Below are 21226 nucleotides of genomic sequence, written 5' to 3' on the forward strand. Positions count from 1 at the left end.
TGGGGCTAGGATTCTCATGCTGGTGCCAAAGTTCACTGGCGATTTCTGCAAGTCGCCCAAACTATCCTTCGTAATCTCCTTAGTGAGGATGCTCTGCAACAGAGCCTAAGCTGTGCTCAGTAGGTCGATCGTGGGATGGATGTGTTACCACTCTCACACACACATGCTATAATTTCCGGTTGTCACCCCCAGACATTTCTTTGCAGCCCAGTGTGAATTGTGGGGCTTAAGATAGAGCTCAACAAAACACTAGAGAGCATTAACTTCTCCAGTAAGGCCTTCTTTGTTGGATCTCCCAGTGGAATCAAGGCTCTTCATTTAGCTCCTGAAAGCGAAAGCAGCCGGTGCCTATGGTTGATATAGCTTATCCAATTAAGACCATAATGAATTTTCCCCTTTTGCATTTGGAGGAAAGGTGGTTTGGGTATTTCTTCTCTGTGTTAACTCTTCACGATTGCATTGCAGCAGTGTTGGAGCGTTTTCAGCCTGTTGTTGTTTTGCACTTCTTAAGTCTTTGGGCTTTTTCACCCCTTTGCTGTGCACACTCTGCTTCTCTTCTTTTGTTTCTGCTGAAAGCCTGGTGGATTATCGCATTTGTAGTTTCTCTTCATCTCGCAGCGGCATTACCTCAACATGAACTACCAAGTGCTCTGAGGTAATGCGTCTAACGAACAGGGCCTCGTACTGACACTAATGCAGAGTTTCAGACTCAGACACACGACTCCTGGAGTGGCCTGAATCTTTTATAAAAAAAGTAGCTTTAATGAGCAAGATTGTGCCTGAGTTCTGATTTTTGCTGGCGGCCTTATCACATTTAGTCTGTTCATTAATAAAGATGTGGCCCCTGGCAGAGGCAGGTCAGAGGTGACTTCGCTTGCAGGAGTTGAACAAAAGGGGGGAGATTGCTCCGATAGCGGTGTATTGTAGAAAGCTGAATGATGCACACGTTCGCCCCCCCCCCCCCCCCCCCACCCGCCCCCCTCCTGGGAGTGTAATCACCATGACAGGTGCAGGGAGGGTTGGGGCAACTTAATGTGTCAGAAGCAAGAACTCAGACTACATGGTGTGAAATCAAAGAGCAAAAAAAAAAAAAAAAACGGCTTTCATTTCACAGGGTGCCATGTGCTGCACTAGGTTTTGGGATGAGTAACTTTATTGAGTTTACATCAGCAAACTGGCACCATCTTGAAATAGTCCAACACAACCCCCCATTAAGTTGTTTTGTTTTCTGCTATATTTGATGAACAAACAAAGTGCTAAATACTAAACTTTAAAGGTATTGGAAGGAATAGCAAGTATAAGTTGGTTGTCACATCACACCGTGGAATCTGTCAGTATCACACATTTGACCTGACAATATGTCCATTTTTGCTGTGGTCAGTTTGTGGAAAGCACACAAACTTTGAGGGGAGGACACATTTTGTTATTTTCTTGGGTCAGAGTTTTCATGTTGTTGTTTCTGTATTAAAAATCATACAATATTAGACATTTAAACTGGACTTTTATTAAAAAGTTGAAGGTAATAGCTTTGATTTGAATCAGTTCTTCACTACCCACCCAAAGCCATTTGGTAGCTAGGTCTCACTGTTACCCTGTGGTTGATTCTTTGTTGACAGAATGGTTTTTGTTGAGCCATAAACCAGAGGAAGTATGGCTTTGTTGTGTTGTCTGCTAAAACTGATCTCACAAAGACTTTATCCCTGAAAAACAGAGGTATATGTTTGTCATGACTGACTTGTGTGATGCTGAGTTATGTATAGGCTTGCTAAATCACAACAAGCAACCTTAAAATGGAGATCCCAGAAACTTTCCTTACCTGGTTGATCGAGCATGCATAAGGACTTAAATGGAGAGCAGTCAGTTTGATATTGATGCAGTTCATTTTTCTTCTCACTTTTACACCACCTTGCTCAATATTCCTCTGGTTACCTGTTGGAAAATCTTGCAAAAAAATCTGTTTGTCTTTTAAAATATATACAGAACTTCTGGCCTTTTTAAAAATTATATCAGTGATACCATCAGTGGAATTTGTTCTCTGTTGTTTTTGTGGCTTTTATAAAAGTGACATTATTAAAGCACTGAGAATACCTTAATTTCACTGCTCATAATACACAATAATTATCACTTGTTTAAATTCACATTTTAATTACAAGGTGTAATAGATGGTGTTCATTTCTAAATTTACATTTAGAAACACCATTGATAACTATGGAGACAACCAACCCCAGTTGGTGTTCACAACGTGTCATTGATGGTTAATTACTTTGTGATACAATTAACTGCAAAAATGAAAAGGATACCCATGTTTAGCTAGCACCATAAGCTCTGATTTAACAAAGGAATAGTTATTGAAAGCTATTCAATGATCAGCAATTCATGCAAGAACAAAAAGTGTAACAACAAACCCTGGTCTACCCTACTAGCTGTTTGGCTAATGAGGAACTTAGATAGCACCACAAAGTAGTGCCTTCCTTTTTTTGTTTTATAGTTGCAGAGTTGAGAGTTGCATATGGTCACTAATAGAGATTCATTCCATCCATCATTGTGACTAACAAAGAGCAAAGCACGAGTACTGAAGTCTTCATTCCTGCGCCGGATAAACTTCTGTGCTAACAAGCTAGTGTGCAGCCAGTGGAGCCAAGCTAAAGCTAGCTGTTGCTGTTTGGTTTGAGTCTTTATGCTAAGCTGAGCTCACAGGCTGCTGGCTCCAGCGTCTTATGCAGTTTAAGGTCATGTTGCCCTTATTGATTTTTTCATCTAACTCTCAGCATGAAAGCTGTTTTTAACGTCCTCTAGGACTGCCGTCCTGCTAAGAACCAAAATATCCAGCTTGGACAGACTTCACATCAGCAATATCATGGTAACAGGACTCGCTTATTGAACAATCTCTCAGTAGCATCAGCAAGCAGTCATACAGAATATAAAATGCGAAACTGGAAAATGTTCAAATGAAAATACTCTTTTTGGACCTGTTTCAGTATAAAAATTGGAAATAGTCCACACTTTACATCCTCCACAGGACAGAGGCTGTACTGTCTTGCAAGTTTCTGTCTTTCACTTCATAAAGAGTATCTGAATGGAAAAGCTAATTCTGTTTATGCCTTATTAGTACATATGTTAAATTGTTTCCAATTAAGCTATTATATCCAAAATTAAACAAAGGCTGAAGATATTAAGCAAATAAATCCACTCACATTTACAAACAATCAAACTTATAAACTTCTCCATCCAAAACTATCTCATTGTGATTTAGACAATTGTAGATAAATATGTACATTATGCAAAAACAGCAATCGAGTACTGCTTTCCTAACCTCTTGTCACTTATCGCACTGATCCTTTTGAGCTGATAATGTGGCAGTGACCCTAACGCTATAAACAGTTTCACTGGACTCAGATGGGGAAGTGAATTACCAGTCAGTCATACAGTTATTTCCATTGTGCAGAGGCGGGTGGCTAGTAATCCCTGTGCCTTGGCCTGTAACATCTGGTGAGTGAGTGAAGTGTTCAGTGTGAAGCCAGCAGTGTCAGCCTGCCTCCTCGGTTCAACCGGGGCAGCCATCACTGCCCGCTTCACTTCCAGAGGACTGGGCAACTTCAATGCATCAGTGACACCAGCCATCACAAGGGACATGTAGCATGCCAAACCAATGATTCATTAGGACTCAATTAGCTAGGAGGCATGGGGCGCCCTGCCATATGCCTCGAGGTTCAACAGCAATCTGTACCCACTCCCCGTTACTATAATCTCAACTGTATTTTGGCACTGTAAAGTCTGTACATGTGTGCTGTATCAGTGGTGTACAGTAGCAGCACAAGGGCTGCAGTCTGCTCCTTTCCGCAGAGGCATCGTCTTTGTGCTATGAAAACAAGTCAGTAGCAGAGTTTTAGCAGCTCTGTTTCCAGCCGCCCAGCTTTTGAGCTGGAAATGATTCACAATGACCTTCAGCTCAACTCATGTTGCGCCAGTTGGCACCGTATGAAATACTCATCCATCTACTGAAGTATGAGACTGTGGAGCTCCAGATACTGTAAATCTTAGGAGGTAAGAAAGGCCCTCGCTCAGTATCGACTTCTCTTCCCTTGCCAAGAGGCGGCATGCGCTGCAGACAAGATCTATCCGCCCTCAAATCTAGTTTGTCTTCTTATCTGTGCCAAGGTAAAGGACCCCCTCACCTCATTCCACATGCCCCCGCCACTTAATCAAAGTGTTCCATAAACAGAAATAAATGAAATCAGATAGGAGCAGGAGGCAACCCCTTCGGGGTAAAAAAAAATCCATTAATCATCAACACTTTTGAGATTTGAAAAGCAAATGCTCATAATTTGCTCTATTTTACATTGATTTGTAGAAATTTTAGGTCAGACGTCCTTGAAGGAACGGCCGAAGCAGGTGTAGGGTTTTCTTTAGCGTATATATTTAAAGTGAAACCTCCCGTGCACATAAGGAAATTAATATCGGCCACACGCCTCCCTCCCTCCATATCTCCAGCATTTTCCGGCATATGATGGGACGGCTTAGCTGCTCATCCAAATCACATTTGATTGGATAAATTTATATGTAGGGCAGTGAAAGCAGGATGAGTCACTGAAAACACTTAACAAGAAAGGGATTTTGGTAAGTGTTCTCCATACAAACAGGTTTGCATCTCACGTGAACATCTTTAGCGGAAACCGGCCATCGTTCAAGAGGTTCTGTTGGTTTGGCTTTTGAATTTTCACATTTTAATTTGTGGAGCCTTTTTTTGGGAGCAAGAAATAGAAAATGAATGCACGTTTTTGCGCATTAAAAGCCTAAAGTTTCAATAATACCAGCAATGAGTGAGGATACAGGCAAAGGAAGTCAAGTCGGAGCCACTCTGCCCCAGTTGTAAGCACGTGCAGCCACCCAACTGCACTCCTCCAGCGTTTTCACCGCATTACCCAGAAACGCTGCGTTCGCGTGACCCAATTTATCAGTCTCTCCTCCCCATTCATCTGCTCTCACAGATGCACTACAGGAGGCTCCATAAGAGCATCCATCACCTCAGAGTAGTGAGATCCTTCAGTTTCATCCCGCTGGCCCGTTCTACAGCCCTGTTCCCAACAGGCAGGACAGCGGGTCCATATGTGGCTGACGATTATAACAGAGTGCCAGGCTGGCAGCAGCAGCCTCGTGTTTCAGTCTGTAAAATATGTAATCAAATATAAGCTTAGCCATGTTTTTCTTCCACTGACAGTCAGTTTAAATATTGTCTCTGCCACATCTCCTTACTGCTGTACTTCTTCAGCCCCCTGGAGATAATTGGGCTGTTTAGTTCAGCCCGGAGGAGCTATCAGATTAAGTTTTCATGTGATTTCATCTCCCCCAGATTCATGTCTTTTTTTTTGTTGTTTTCCTAAGTGCTGCCATTTCAATCATTTACAATTTTGGAGTATCTGAGAAGCTAATTTTTTTCAATTCACGAAAAAGAGAACTTTATGCCTCTTATGGGAGGCTGTAGTTTGTGTTTCCAATACTCGGGATGCCCTCATTGGTATAAAAAAGGGAATCCTCACACATCTGAAGAAGTTTCAGCAGCAAAGGCTACGTTACAGCATAACCTTCAGGATTCACCGGAAAGCTGGTGTATTAGACTGCATTAGTATCTTTTTGTAGCGGATAAAGTGACTAGTGAGTGTAGAATGTCTTTCATGTGGCCAAGCTGCTACACCGTAAAGATGTAGAAAAGCATAAACAGCATAAATAGATGCTGTAAAACTGCTGTAGCTCTTGCTGAGATCAAAAGAGAAATCTTCAAAAACCCAAAGTTCTCATTCTACCCTTAAAAAACAAGAAAAAAAGACAGAATTTATATTCATGCGATCGAAAGTGCGAGGAATGAGAGTACCACCTGAGTTATGCTTTTATTTCATCAGCGTACCGCGTGTTTTAATAACCAAGTCTGCTAAATTAAAAGATGCTGGTGCAGAACGTCTCGTAGCAGCGGCTGCAGGGAAGAGCCTCTGTATTTTTTTTTTTTTTTGATGTGGAGTTGCACCGAGCAGCGAGCATCTGGCACAGCAGCAGCGGTCAGCATGACGCCTTCTGACGAGACCCTTTAGATCACTTCTCATCAGAGCGTCGCAGTTGGAGACCACCCTGATACTTTGCTCTAATCAGCCGTCAAGTGTCATATTCAGAAGGCTTCACTCAGGCTTGTATCCAGCCTCCACTTTTGGTTTATACAAAACAACACCAAACACCGAAGGAGCAGCTCCTTAGAGAGAGACGACACTAGTGTTGCTTGTGTGTGCATGATGTTTTTTTGGGGGGGGTGTTTTCGCGATCTGTGCGAGATCCTGACCTTGCGACGCCATTGTAATGAGAGGCAGTGGAATATTTCACTTTTCATTAGCAGCATGATTAGCTGCCAATGGGCTGTGCCTGACGTGGTTTAATCCTCCCAGTCTCCAGAGTGCGATAACATATGAGATGACAACAGTTTCACACCCAGTTTCACACCTCCCGTGGTTCCATACGTCGCAGCAGCCTAATCACTCATGTGAGATTAATGAGAGACGTTGAGGTGTGGTGGGAGATTCACTAATTACACCCGCGCATGCTGTAATGTAGTCGGGGGACTAGAGAGTTTGTGTGTCCGAGTGTATGTGTGTGGGTTTCTTAAGCTCCTTTTAATGTACAGTTTTATGAGATACCTGTTACTCCTTAGTGGGCGAGGATGAGCTACAACAAAGGTGACCTCGAGAGGAAAGAAGAAGTGGCTGTGTGGGGAAGTGGAGTAACAAAGTCAAATCACTGCAAAATATCGTTAACAAGTAACGTTAACAAGTTGTAGTGTAGATTTATTAAAGGTGCAGTTAGTCATTTTTTTGAGGGGGGGTTATTTCGATGAAAAAAGATTGTTGCACTGATGAATATGTGTGTAATTACGCCTTCAACAATCTGATGCATTCACATAGGTTTGTGGAAGCTGCTAAGTTCCTAGCATATTTGATTACAATGGCTAGGAAGGACAGCTACCTTCTAATCACATTTCACATATGTGGTTGTTAGAAACATATGTAGTACGCAAAGGAGAAGAAAAGTTGTGTATCACTTGTAGGGACATAAAATTCATGTCTGCGTGAAGGTTCATAGCTACATTTTCTTGTTAGAGACGGAGTTCCCTTTAGCAAAGAAGCAAAAAATGAAAAGAAAATGCAAAGAAAAAGAGACAACACCAATAGCATCACACACTCAAGTGTACATAAACATGTTTGTTTATTCCCATACTGTCGCACTTACTTATTCGATTAGACACGTGACTGTTCAGGCTCTGGACTAGATTATAAATAATAAACTGAATATAAGTTAACATTATGCCAGCTAATTTTATGCTCAAATGTCCTAAAATCACACTTTCCCTCTGATAAACTTAGAGTTTATTCACTAACCATCAGATTCCAATCTTAGATCTACTTCAAAGGCAGTTTTGCTAATGCTGGCTAACAGCAGCAAAAACAGCAACGCTTACCAACAGAAGAGTTCAACATATCCTCATCAACTCACCTCAGTATTGCTGTTATTGGTCAGAACTGAGCTTCACTGACTAATCAACTCATGTATGACTCTTTTACAAAGGTTCATAACCTCTTTCAGTGTAAATAAAGGTGGCTGTGTTTGACTGACAGCCTACATAACAGGAAAAACCTCAAAGGCAAATCTGGTCGGTCACTTTGCTATCTCAGTACACACATTACAGACAAATGGCAGCCAGAGGTTTTGATTTAACTGATTTCATTTAAGTGTTGATATTATTCAAATAAACTCATTACAAAAAGTAAGGACATTTATGTTTTGTTAAAGCAATTATTTTGTTGCTGTAATGATTGTTCAGCAGAGTTGAGTATGTGGGCTGAATAACTGACCTGGAAAACTTCTCTGTTATCCAGGTCATGATTGTTTAAGGAGCTTGGAAAGACAGAGTATGGACTACTTTAAGTTTCTTGAAGATGTTTTTTACCTCTCATCCAAGAGGCTATGTCAGAACTGAGGAAGCCCCTCGAGTGAGAGGTGAAACATCTTCAGGAAACTTAAAGAGGTCTAGACACTTTCTCTCCAAGCTCCTCAATCTGCTACTGAACCCACAGATGCATTACAAATGTGGCACAATTTAAGTGGAAATAAACAAGCATTCCAACACAGTAAGATTTATCGCCAGCAAATATTGTTACAACAAAGAAATAATCCACCAAACTCAATTTCCTTATTTTTTGTGCTAAGTTAAAGTAAAAATATGGTGTGTACAAAATGTATTTTTATACCAACAGAAAGAAACACACCAACTGGTTGCAGTCATTATGGAGAAGTTGTAATTTAATGTTTTTGATCTCTCTTGGCTGACTAAACCATACCATAGCTAAGAATATGCATTTGAATTAGGAGGGGTAAGAAAATAAAACTTAGTTGACTGCAATCTGCAATCTACTGACATATATTGGTGAAACTTTACACGCTGTAATCACAGGAATCTTTTGGGCAGTAGATTTGGAGGGGCGACCAAATTAATTGCGACACTTTTAAAGCAGAACAAGGAATGTTTCAGAATCAGAATTCAGTTCCACCAGCTTGATGTGCCATAAAAGTGACGCGTTCGTGTGGAAGTGATTCGTAGTTTTTGTGTTGGTAAGAAATACCAGACTTTCAAACTCAATACCAATACACAAGAAAACACCCAACACTGCTTTTCAGACCACAAAGTGGAAAATGACACAACCAATGACATCAATGATAAAATCGAATCTAATTATTAAAAAATCAAATAAATCCCGGACTTAAGGAGAAATCACTTTTTAGACACAAATAATGGTGCTTTCCTGTTAAGTCACACTTTCTGTTAATGTTATAGACAGGCAGGACTGATACGATTTACTGCCCAGCTCCCATTTTTATCATTGCTCTTTTATTATTAGCCAAAGCTGCTAGCATCTATCTGAATGATAACCTAACTGGCAGCTAATAAGGCTATGCTAATAGCACTGGTCTTTTGTTTGCTACTGGGAATTTCAGACCTGCTCAGTTTTTCTTTTCTACATTGATTTCTGCTATGAAATTCAATTTAAGCTTGCATGTCATGTTTTTGAGATACATATCAACGACATTTTGACACTTTTGAATATTAACATATATGGAATTTTAGCAATTTCCAAACAAAATTGTTGAAAGGTCTTTAATCTAAAAGCAGAGCAGAAGATGACACTAGAGATCCGTTAAAACATATTTCTGTCAATTTAACTTAAAATAAAATTAGGTCAGTGTGCTAAAAAATGTTCGAGGCACTTGTTTTTGTCCTTGTACTGCACATCCATCTCTCGTTGCAAGCACCAGCAGTAGCCACCTCATCATACTCGGATCAAATGTTCACTGATATCGTTTTTTTCGTCGTGTTTATATCTGAATGAAATCTTTCCCCACGTTCATTGCTGACATCGCCCAGGTTTGGTGAAAGAAAGTTGAGATGAGAATGTAAGAAGTGGCATTCTGGGACACGTTCAGCATTCATGCTATCACAAGCTCAGCGTAACTCTCTGCTCTGTGATTGCCAAGAAAATTCTGGGTGACCTGCACAAATGTTTCCCATGTTTCTTTTCTTTTGAACTCATCATGAAGAATCAGTTCACACACTTTCCTTAATTTTGATGCCACTTTTCTCGAGATCAAAGTTTTTTCTTAAATGCTGAAACGCATCGCCGTTTCTGTCCAGTCATCCGAGCTGTCTAACACTTTGATTATCATAACTAAACAACTGAACTTTGCAGGAAGAGAAGACGGCACTGTTGGTCAGATGATTACTATCTGATTACCTAATCAGATGTTAATTTTTAGAATCAGCTCCATCAGTAGCATTTTTTTACCACCTTGGTTTGCATATAAAGATTGTATTTCACTTGCTTTGCTTTCAGCAGCTTAGATAAGCCAAATCAGCATTTAGATTGAGATTTCATCTCGCATCCAGCAAATGAAAGTCCAACAAATACCCTTTTCTAGCTCTAATTCAGTTCTCCACCACTCGAAATGGCAAGTTGCTACCTGTTTCTTTCTTTTTTTTGGTCTGCTTGATGCTGAGACATTAGAGTATAGTGGGATTTTCCAAGCACACTTCTGTGCTGTAACTAAAAATTGCACTATGGCTGTTTTCACACATGAACTTCGGAGGTCAAGATATTGTTTGGAGTAGTCCTTTCTCAAATCTAAGACACCTTCTCACTTCTGAACATACCTCCTTTTGTTGTGGCTCCTGGTTGACTATTCAGACATGTTCTCACATAAAACTTCTTCTGGTAATATAAAATTTGGGGCTATGGCGCATGTGTGAAAATGGCTTGTGAGAACAGTGAGAGTGGAGGAAAAAGATAAACCGTTTAAATCTCAGTAAAGCTGACAGAGCTGCAGGTTTAGCGCATAATTCTCTGCAGGCAGATCTCTATGAGAAACCCACCATCACAATATTATTTAATGGTATTTTTTAAATGTAGACAATACTACTTTGTGACTAATATTATTAATCTACACCTGTTAGAGATCTGAAGAAACTTTCAACAAATCTTTCACACATCTGTTGCTCATTTATTTAGATCTATACAAGGATGTACAAATAATATTCCACATTACTACAAATCACTTCCACACGAATGCGTCACTTTTATGGCCGAACATGAAGATGGTGAAAAGAAGTTCTGGTTAAACATTTCTTTCTTCTTTAAAAGAAAGTGCCACAATTTATTTTGGTGCCCCTCCAAATTTCCTGCCCAAAAGATTCCTGTGATTGAAGTGTGTAAAGGTTTCACCGCTATTGCAGTCAACTAATTTCCGTTTTCTTACCCCTCCTAATTCAAATGCATAATCCTAGCTATGGTGTCTTCTATAGGACACCCAGTGTTGTGAAGGTTACTTTTAAAATGTATTCCACTACAGATTACAGAATACATGCCCCAAAATGTATTTTGTAACGTATTCGGTTACATTACTCAGTGACAGTAACGTATTCTGAATACTTTGGATTACTTAATATTGCATTGAAAGGCTGCTCCAACTGAACTTATTGTTTCAGAGAAAAACACGAACACAGCGTACAGTTGAGTCTTAATAGCGTACTTACAACTGGGCTACACTGCCCATGAGGCTACATTCTTTAGGGCTATGCCTGTAACACTCTGCCTATTGCCTTCATATTAAATAACTTTTTGAACAATAATTTTAAAAAATATTTCTTCACATCATTACGCGGGCTGCAAGTAGAGGTGACATGGGCCACAGGCATTAGAGCCTCTTAATGCGTGTTTTGTTTGGGTTTTCACCGGCGTGGAATTACCAAAAATAGAAAGGGGACAGCCTAACATATGAAACAGGAAAAGACCGCCGTGTAATCCCTTTATTTCAACAAAGTAACTGTATTCTAAATACCACCTTTTTAAACGGTAACTCTAACGGAATACAGTTACTCATATTTTGTATTTTAAATACGTAACGGCGGTACATGTATTCCGTTACTCCCCAACACTGAGGGCAAGCAAGTTTAAGTTAGCCAAGGGAGCTTAAAAACATTAAATTAATGCTACTCCATGACTGAGGTCAGCTGGTGTGTTCCTATTACTGCTGGTGTAAAAATACATTTGATTCATGTTTTTTTTTGCCATTTCAATCTTCCCCGCAAAAGTCTCAAAAATGGTGTTGAATATTTCCTTGGGTATTGGTATTGACTTTGAAGTTCTGTTACTGTGCCAATCCTAATGGAGCCAGAACTATTGTGTTCTTTAAAATCCTAACCATAAGTGCAATATTGTGCCCATCTCAACATAGGCTTTAGCAAAATGTTGTGACAGCAAGTAGAAACACTAAAAACTTTCATTTCAAGTTGGATGTTTTGGGTTTCCCCTCAAGTTCATTAATGTTTTCTTGCAGACCACAGGTAAGGCTTTTGTGCTTGATCATGAGCACTTTAATCTCTGCTACACAGGACTGTTGTTGGGAGTACTCCTCATATACCTGTCAATGATTCTGCATTGAACATGCGTCTTTTAAGATGCGAATAGTTGGAACAACAAACCGTGAAACCAATTCACTGTCAAGTTTCATGAAGAGGCTGCTTGTGTATCTTAATTATACTCATGACCCGTGTGTAATTAAAGAGGACACCTTTTGGCTATTTATTTAGTTCAAAGAGAACACAGAGGGAAGAGTGGGGGAAAGCCCTAATTGTCTCATTAATTACTCTCCACATGAAATAATGACCAAACCAAGGTATCCACAGCTCTTTTGTAACTGACAAAAGAGAGCAGAGGAGGGGTGGCAGCAAAATAAAACATGCTTTAACCTCTTTTCACAAACAGGCATTGTGTTGGAAGAGAGGGAGACAAAGAAAAAGAGGGCAAATGAGATCAGGGGCAGGAGGGAGGGGAAAAAAGAGGTAAATACGCAATTGAAAGAATAAAAAAGGCTGAGATTGAAAATTATAAATACAGAGCAAATCAAAGAGAGGGAAGCGAGACAGAAGGAGAAAATATTGGCTGTGAGGTATCGTGGTGTTTGTCCAGGCTTTCTGGACTCTGCCCAGTTCTCTCTCCCACCGAACATGGTAAATAGGCTGTTTTAACACACTGTTCAGGCACTGAGACACAAACAAACCAAATCAACACTAAATTAAAGACTCCTCGGGGAGACCACAGACTAACATCAGAGGGGGTGCTTTGGAAAGCCAGATTCAGCAATTAAGTGTTCCAAGAGAGGTCCTGGAGTCTCGTGCCAGTTTCCAGACCTGCTATATTGCCATGGCTGTAATTAGATGAATAAAAGAGGAAATGTAGTGTAGCTTGTTTTCTTGCTTTTGTTTACTGCTACCATTGGGAGCAAGTGACACTTTATTAGCCTGAATATGTCTTTTATTGAGGCAGTAGAGGCCTAAGAAATGAAAACTTCCCAAATAAACCCCATTAATATTTGCATCTTGAGACCTATGCTGTGAGTGTATTTCTTTATTTATCTCGTGAGATAGACACACAGACACACACACTCACCCCCTCCTCATACTTGTTTGATCTAAAATGGGCCCAATATCCTCCAGCTAAGCTGGTCAAAAGGATAATGCAGGGGCACTTTGAAGGGCAGCTTCTCACTGCCCTTTGCTTGCCAGCCACGAACATGCTGGAGCCACGCCTTACTGAGTGCACAGCTCAGAGCCCTTTATGGGCAAACCTTAAATCTGCACAGCCAAGCAGCTGCGTTACAACGCTTATTTATACCCTCAACTGAATTTTTTGTATGTATTTTCTTCCCCCCACTTCACAGCTCACACACTTCACTATTCTATCATCAGAGGCCCTCAGTCTTGTCAGAGAGAGGTGAACTAATGGGCCGCGGCTGAGCAGCCTGAGCTCAGAGGCTATCAGTTCCCCCTGGAAGGCCAGGAAGGCAGAGAAAAGGAGAAAGGGGAGGTCCTTCTGTTCTTTAGCCACTATATTTCTTCTTCTTCTCCTTGGGATAACCAACTGCCCTCAGTCTGTTGGTTATCCCTTCCACCACACTGGGCCTCGCTGTCTTTAGAGCAGGGAAAGTGGGACCGTTTGGGGAGGTTAGCACCAATAAGCTTATAAAGACATATTGATCAGAATTGTAACTATGGTTAAGGAAGTGATTCCTCCACACACCTTCTGTACTGCTATGTCCCAACACGATGCAAAGCAGCTTTCTCAACTCTACTCCCACAGAGGTCCATTATCTTGTGACTAGTGTTATATCCTCATAATACTGTGGCTTATCTGAAAAAGAAGGCAAGCAATAACAGTTGCTTAAGCAGCTGATAACGTGAAAGTTAGAGGAAATGGTCTTGCACTCATTTAGAAGGTCTTATTTGGGCCTCTATTAAAGAAGCCCTCTGTAAAGCTGGAACATCTTTCTATTTGTCACTGACTGAGAAAAACGGTAGCTGTTTAGCACTGTAAATAGATCTCTGTTGAACCAAGTATTCCTTTAACCTTAACTAGAAATGGCTTTATGAATTTCTGCACAGGTAAAACTTTAACCATTAGAGATAAAATATTAACAGCCGTCCCAAAGATGTGCCCTTAGGTACAGCAACCCTAATAACTACTGATTCTACTTGGATTCTTTCGCTCTGATCAGTCTGCATTATTTTCAATAATGTCTTCCTTTAAATCATTAATATGCATTTTAGACCCCATTCCTAAAAGACTGGTCAGGTTTCACCATTAATTAATGCTTCAAATGCATCTATCTTAATAACAGACTACATAGCAGGCTTTTAAGGTGGCAGTAATTATACAAATACTTAAAAAGGCATCACTTGATTAAGCTGCCTTACCTAATTATAGACAGATTTCTAACCCTTCATTTATTTCAAAAAAATGTTGAACGAGTAGGTGTAAAACAGTTAACTGATCATTTATAGAGGATTTGATTATTCAGTCAGGATTTCGAGTCTTCTTTACACACAAAGGTTTATTATGGAGTTCCACAGGGTTCTGTGCTAGGACCAATTCATTTTACATTATGCGTGCTTTCTTAGGCAATATTTTTAGAAAACACTGTATACATTTTGAATGCTAAACCGATAGCACCCAGCTTTATTTATCCATGAAGCCAGATGAGACAAATTAACTAGTTAAACTACAGGCATGTCCTAAAGACATCAAGGCCTGGATGACCTCTGATTTCTAAATTCAGTCCTAGCTGGGACTAGAAAATGAGAGCATATTTCTCCCCTATTAGCTCATCTTTAATGACTCACTGTTAAATTCAGAAATGAATTAAAACCCTTCTCTTTATAGGCAAAATCTTGAATAATCAATCATATCTTAAAGACCTCGTTATCCTACCTTATTACGCTAACAGTTCAATATCCTAACAGAGAACTTCACTCACAGACTGCATGCTTACTTGTGGTTCCTAAAGTTATCAGAAGCTATAAGCTTTTTGTTAAAGCTTATAGCTATACCTGGATCAGGTGACCCTGAACCATCCCTTAGTTACGGCCTAGGCTGCTGGAGGGCTTCCCATAATGCACTGAGCATTGTTTTATTCACTCACTTCTTCTCGTTGTCTATGTGTTTATACAGCACTCTGCATTTAATGATTAGTAATTATTAAACTCTGGCTTTCTCTCCTGTAGTTTGCCTTTTTTCCTCTCTCTATAAAGTCCTTCAAGTACAGCCTTGCAGAACTATTTCTATGGTGGACCATTACTCTGAAATGCTAACTTTGAAATCTTTAAACATTTTCTCAGTGGCCTTACAGCCATAACTAAGTTTAATGTGATTAACCCTCAGAAAGCCCTGAAACACATGGTCAGAAATGTTAATAGATGCCGTGCTACCATGAAGACCCATGTACCAATGAACCACTCGCTAATCAGGAATCTAATTTGTCCAACAAAATCAAATTAACGTTATCATAGATTAAAGGGCCATCAGACTAGGGTGACCTTATTGTTGGTTGTGAACCTGTGATAAGGCCTCTTTCAGAATAGAATAAAATGTCCAAATAAAAAGCAGAAACAGTCGGTCGGTTTGTACAACCGTAGATAACACAAGTTAGCACAGCAAGGCTATTCTGAGAGGAGCTTTCCTAGGCCAGGTTGTGACAGTTGTGTCCCACTCCATAAGCTGGAGGCCATTTAGTAACAAAGATGACCAGCGCGAGGTGCCAGAGCCGGTCTGTCGAACAAATGCTCCACGAGCCCCGGGCCACGCTAGGCTCAGCTAAGAACAGACAGAGATGGTCCTGGGGACGGGGCCTCCCCGCTCCTCAGCTTCAACGTGCAAGCTGGAGTGCAGCCTGCACCTTCCGTCGGGACCACTGTGAATAGAGGTGTAATTGGCCATATCCAGTGATAGATGGGTGTTCAACCTTTGTTGCTCATCAGTGGCAGGATACACAGAGGCTTGTCTCACAATATGAGGTTGATTGTGCAGTCTATTAAACACCAGTCTCAGGAGGAAGTGTTTCTCCTTGGAATGCTGGAGCTTAGAAGAATCTCCAGAAAGATCTGATTCAAAAACCGGCTCGTGCTCAGTGATTGCCTATTATATCCCAGAGACAGTAAACATGATTTAAAAATTGATCACGCTTAATTAATTGCTTTCCTCAGCAGAGACGACTAAAGAACTAGACTCAGTAAATTGTTAGAAAATCACAACCTTTTGTTTCTTGGAAGCATAAATCAAAGCTGTAAATTATAGTTTTTATTTCATTCCAAACCAATTATCATGTTATGCAAATTTCTGGTTGTATGATACATGCAATAATTATGTAATTATGGAAAGCATTTCATTCTAATACAAAGAGTCTGCATGACAAGATACAGACACCTGCATGTCGCCCAGAGGGTCTTTTTGAAGAGAAGGTAAATATTCATATTCCTGTTGAAACTAGAAGGGCTGAATACATTGTGAGCGTCGTGTTAAAGAAGAGCCAACCACACAGTAGGTTTGTGATGTTGATTTCTATAAACCAACAGGGTGAAAATTGAGACACAAACAGGTGATGCACATTTCAAGAACAGAGTTTTGAAATTCAGGCAGACAGAAAAAATGCCAGCAGTGAATTAGTGGAGGAAAATAAAGACATGCATGAAGAAATGAAATTGACTTTGCTCAAGGAAGTTTCCCTTTACACGTGAGAGCAGCAGAACAAAAATGAACAAATTAATAAATAAGTGGTGGCTTTTGTCGAGGGCTTTTAACATCCCCTAACAGTTGAGAGAAGCAGGAAAAATGAGCGATGCTCGTTAACTCTGACCCAAATCCTAAGAGACAGTGGGAGCTGTTAAAACACGGAGCAGATTGGGGAGTCTGCGTGACCTAGATAGCATTGGTTTTGAAAAGCAGCCGTACTTCACATTAAATCGCTCCTACGTCTAATATAATGAGGCATATCTCCCTGGTCGGTAATGAAAATTACATTCTGATAAGGTTCTTTGTGACATAGAAAATACCTCTCCCACCACTGACACTCCGAGGCTCTGTCTGAGTCGCAGCTGGTGCGCCTTCGTCTGGACTTGGGTGGCATTATCTGGCTCGTAAGTGCACATGAATTGTGACACATGGGCTAGACATCCAGAAGGGAAGCGGTAGTGATGAGACAGCCAGTGGCCAACTGTTGTTCAAAGACATTATATGTGTCTACAACAGACTTTGGAGACTAGTGGATTAATGTTACACTCACACTGGGAAAAACAGTGATTGGAAGCCATGATATGACCAAAAGTATTACAGCTGTGTGCAGTAAACTTGTGTGAAGTTGCATATCAAGGGAGTATATGTGACCAGTCGCAGTCACCTACCACCTTCAATGCATCTTTGGCGTGATGGTAGTAACACAGGAATAAGACAGAGTCAGTCTGCTCTCAGTTTGTGGTCAAATCAGGTCAAGTTGGTGATTATATGCAATCTATTTGTGATAATATGGTAACTGACTGTAAGAAAGTCCAGCCAAATAGTGATAGATAGTGATGTGGTTGCTGCAGGGCAGCAGTTTAACTACAAAATGACATAGGTTTTTACTTTTACACAGGAATATAATCATAGTACAACCTCTTAGCAACCAATAGAGCCGAGTCCCATGCTGCAAAGAGATGTGTTGAAAGTGAGTTGTGTTTGTCAATGTAGACTGACTCAATTCATTTCAGTTCAATTTTATGTATGTAGCCCCAAATAACAACAACAGCCACCTCAATGTGCTTTATATTGTACGAAGAACCCCAACAATCAGACAACCCCCAATGAGAAAGCACTTGGCGACAGTGGGGAGGAGAAACTCCCTTTTAACAGGAAAAAAAAACAGGCAGTATTGCATATATTAGTAGGCAAAATTTGTCCACTGGATACATTGTCTATCCAGGTGTGATGATTAATAAATAGTATGAAATGTTTTGAAATTAATCATAAAATGACTAACTGATCACACTCCTACTACACAGACAATGTCACACAATGTCACGCGGGACAATGTGTGGCCGGTGCTCGATGGGCTGCATCTCTTTTCAGGACAGCATAGGCTCAAGGCCTCTTTCTCCAACAATGGCACGTCACCATGCCAACAGAAGCTGTGCCAGCCACAGCGTCAGCTTGGCACAGCCATCGTGTTAGCAGTGGATGATTCAAGGGCATTAAAGCACAGTGTGTGTGTGTGTGTGTGTGTGTGTGTGTGTGTGTGTGGGGGGGGGGGGGGGGGGGGGGGGTTCTAGTGTATTGGTGGCTGTGCCAGGATTCCCACCACAGTTTGCTCTGAAACAGCCTGTCATTCATTGCTTTCTACTACTTCCCCTCCTCTCATGCTGTTGGCCCGAGCTGGGAGCATTACCAATCCATCTTCTGAAAATTTGTTTTGCATGCACAGAAGAACCGGTCATGCTCTAATGTACTATATTTACTCAGAAGCAGAACATAAAAACAAGAACATCAAATATTTCCCCACAGGTCTTCTTCAAGGGTGGGTGCCGAACAGCAAGCATTTGCTGCACTCTCATTACGGACTGATGATCCAGAAGAGATAATAACATCTTTGTTGATTTGTTAAATTAGTTCCTGCCATTTCATATCTTAAATTAATGTTGTAATGAGTGATCAAGGGGCATGTGTCTTTTTAAGTTCTTACCACCTCCATCTTAAAATTAACCATCACCCCCTGTCTCCTTGTCTTGCAGTGCTCAGTGCAAGTGACTGTGATGGGCTGTCAAACCACATCTAAAGTACTCTACCAAAGAATAATATCCACTCCTGACCTACTCTGAAGAAAAATATTTCATTCGATCAATGTCGCAGTCTCCCCCGCAGGGGAATTACTCTTGAACAATAGGTGAACCCTAAGAAAAGAGCAACACTGGACCATGTGATTCTTGACCTTCAAAGAAAGAACTCAGGTGCACTCCAGAAGATGTCAAATCGGATCTGAAGCAGCTCTCGAGAGGATCGCCCAGCTCATAATTCAAGCACTTTTTCATGTTTTGTTTTATCATTACTCAAACACCATGGGCCAAAAGTGACAGAACGCAGTTATTTTTGCTGGATCTTCATCTAATGAGGAGTACCAGACATCTCACCATGGATTTGAAGGAGATTTTCTTCACCAAAGAGCGACAGTGAGAAACATCAGAGTGGGGGGGGGGATTGGACACTGGAGGCTTGGAGGATTAGCTTGGAGTGCTGCTAACCCATGGTGGATCTGCTGTGAGTGGGGAAAGGGACTCAGCGGTGGAGGATGTCAGCAGAGGCCGAACTCCAGCCGGGTGTCAAAACCAGCCAGCGAAAGGAGTCCAGGAGGATCAAAGGTATGTTCTTACCTTTGCAACACCAGAGCGTCTGTAACATAGATGCTTGTAATATATCGGGCTTTATTATGTTTGTTTGTCAAATGAGATAAAGATCTGAGATTTAACGTTAAGGGAAAAGTACTCAAAAGACACAAAACGTGACATGACGAAATGGGAACCTGAAAGCTTTCTTATCTTCATCAGGTGGTGAACGTAACTTTTCACCTCTTGGTGAAACATCTTGGATAGAGTTAAATAACGCTGGGCTGCACGGAAAAGGCTCCACTCAGTCAGGTTTGTCGAGAGGCTCCCTGTCTCATCCCGGGGATCCAGATGTAGTAACAGCTATTCCATGTAGCCCCAGGCTTTGGTAGCGACGTGATTTAGGTGTCATGGACAGGGTAATTCGCACTCTGTCGCTTTGATGAACAGCATAAGTGAAGTAATAGGACGAGGCATTCTCAGAATGCTCACTGGGAGATTGAAATGGGATTGAAAAGGCTGAGAGGGGGGAGGAACGAGGAGATAGAGGGGCAGAGAGAGTGGGATTCACAGGGAGGGAGAGGAAAGTGAGAAAGAAAAGGATGCTTTCTCTTTCTTCCTCCCCCATCTTCATTTTGGCTTTTTTGTTCTCATTTCTCTGTCCACAAATAAAGCCACTCCCAACTAGTCCTGTAAATCTGGCTTCTGCGGGCTCGCTGTAACGAGGCCACGGGGCCGGGTCCTTTGCGGCTGTTTCATTGGCTCTGTTGACTTGCTCAGATAAATGGCCCGCTGGAGGAGGGCCCATCGATTTCAGTTAAGTGGAGGGGGGGAAGCAGAGTGAGGGGGCAGTTGCACACGTGGCCATGTGGCTTATTGGCGGGGACTATCAGCACAGGCTATCAGCCCCTGACTTTACCATGCTAATCACATGTGCTGCAGGGACTATTATCACAATCAGCAAACATGCTATTTAGATCCATATAAATGGAAATCAGGCAACATGAATACAAGCAGACTGTCAAGCAGCATGGTGACTTTGAGCCAGCTGGGGCGAGGTGAAGGGCACTATCAAGAATCAGGCTGATGACATACAGAGGAGGGGAGAATTATTGGCCACCATGTACATGTCATTTTTTAATAAGTATTTCCGAAGTGCTGTTAAACAGAGCAAGAAATTTTTAACACAGCTTGTCCAAACATCATGGTTTTATTTTGGATGCTTTCATTATTTAGTTTACACACAAACAGAATAAAACTACAGGTCAACAGGTCAAAATAATTAGCCCTCTTCATGCTAAAAGTCAGTTATGTGGCTTTCTCGCTGGATAACAACCTCCAGTCATTTGTTTTGTCTTTCATACGTCTCCTGATCATTTCCAGCCTATTCCTCTTTGGTGAGTTTCTCTGAGTTGTCCAGATTTGATGGTCTTCTGCCACAGACCGTAGTTTTCAGTTCATCCTGCAGATTTTTAAGTCAGAGCTTTGTGTTTTGGGTTGTTGTCACGTTAGAAGACAAAGTGATGACCCAGACCCAGTTTTGGTGCTGACTGCTGGAGGTTTTTTTTCAAAATCCTTACCTATCCTTTATTTTTTCAGTGCCTTTTTAGTGTGTGAGCAGGCAGCCACATGCCAAATGGTTAGAACGCAGCGTTCCCTGTTTGAGTCTCCCCCATGGCCCTTATTTCCTATCTATCTCAATTTACTATTTTTTACTTTACTATCCAATAAAAAAAGGCCAAAATCAAAACTATTTATCCTTCTTTCTTTATGATTCCTTCCACCTTGACAAGTTTCCCAGTTCCTGATGCACTGAAGCTTACCCACAGCATTATACTTCCACCATCGTGTTTCAGTGTGAGGATAATGTTCTTTAGGTTTAACTGATCTCCCATCTTTCTCCGAGAGTCTCTGTGGCCAAAGATCTCTAGTTTCATCCCATCTGACCAAAGAACGTGC

General features: G+C 41.1%; 1 protein-coding gene across 2 annotated transcripts in view; it reads left to right on the forward strand.

Moving 5' to 3' along the window:
* LOC102794687 (disabled homolog 1-like) overlaps positions 1 to 21226 on the forward strand; it is a 48552-nt gene that overhangs the window by 1959 nt on the left and 25367 nt on the right. For both annotated transcript variants that reach the window (XM_087831421.1, XM_087831422.1), the window contains exon 2: positions 18680 to 19303. In XM_087831421.1, the coding sequence (XP_087687547.1) occupies positions 19234 to 19303 (70 nt within the window). In that variant the 5' untranslated portion in view covers positions 18680 to 19233. The remainder of the gene's footprint in view (positions 1 to 18679; positions 19304 to 21226) is intronic.

This window comes from Neolamprologus brichardi, chromosome 18 (assembly GCF_056152115.1).
Source record: "Neolamprologus brichardi isolate AB-2024 chromosome 18, ASM5615211v1, whole genome shotgun sequence".
NCBI classification, from domain to species: Eukaryota; Metazoa; Chordata; class Actinopteri; order Cichliformes; family Cichlidae; genus Neolamprologus; species Neolamprologus brichardi.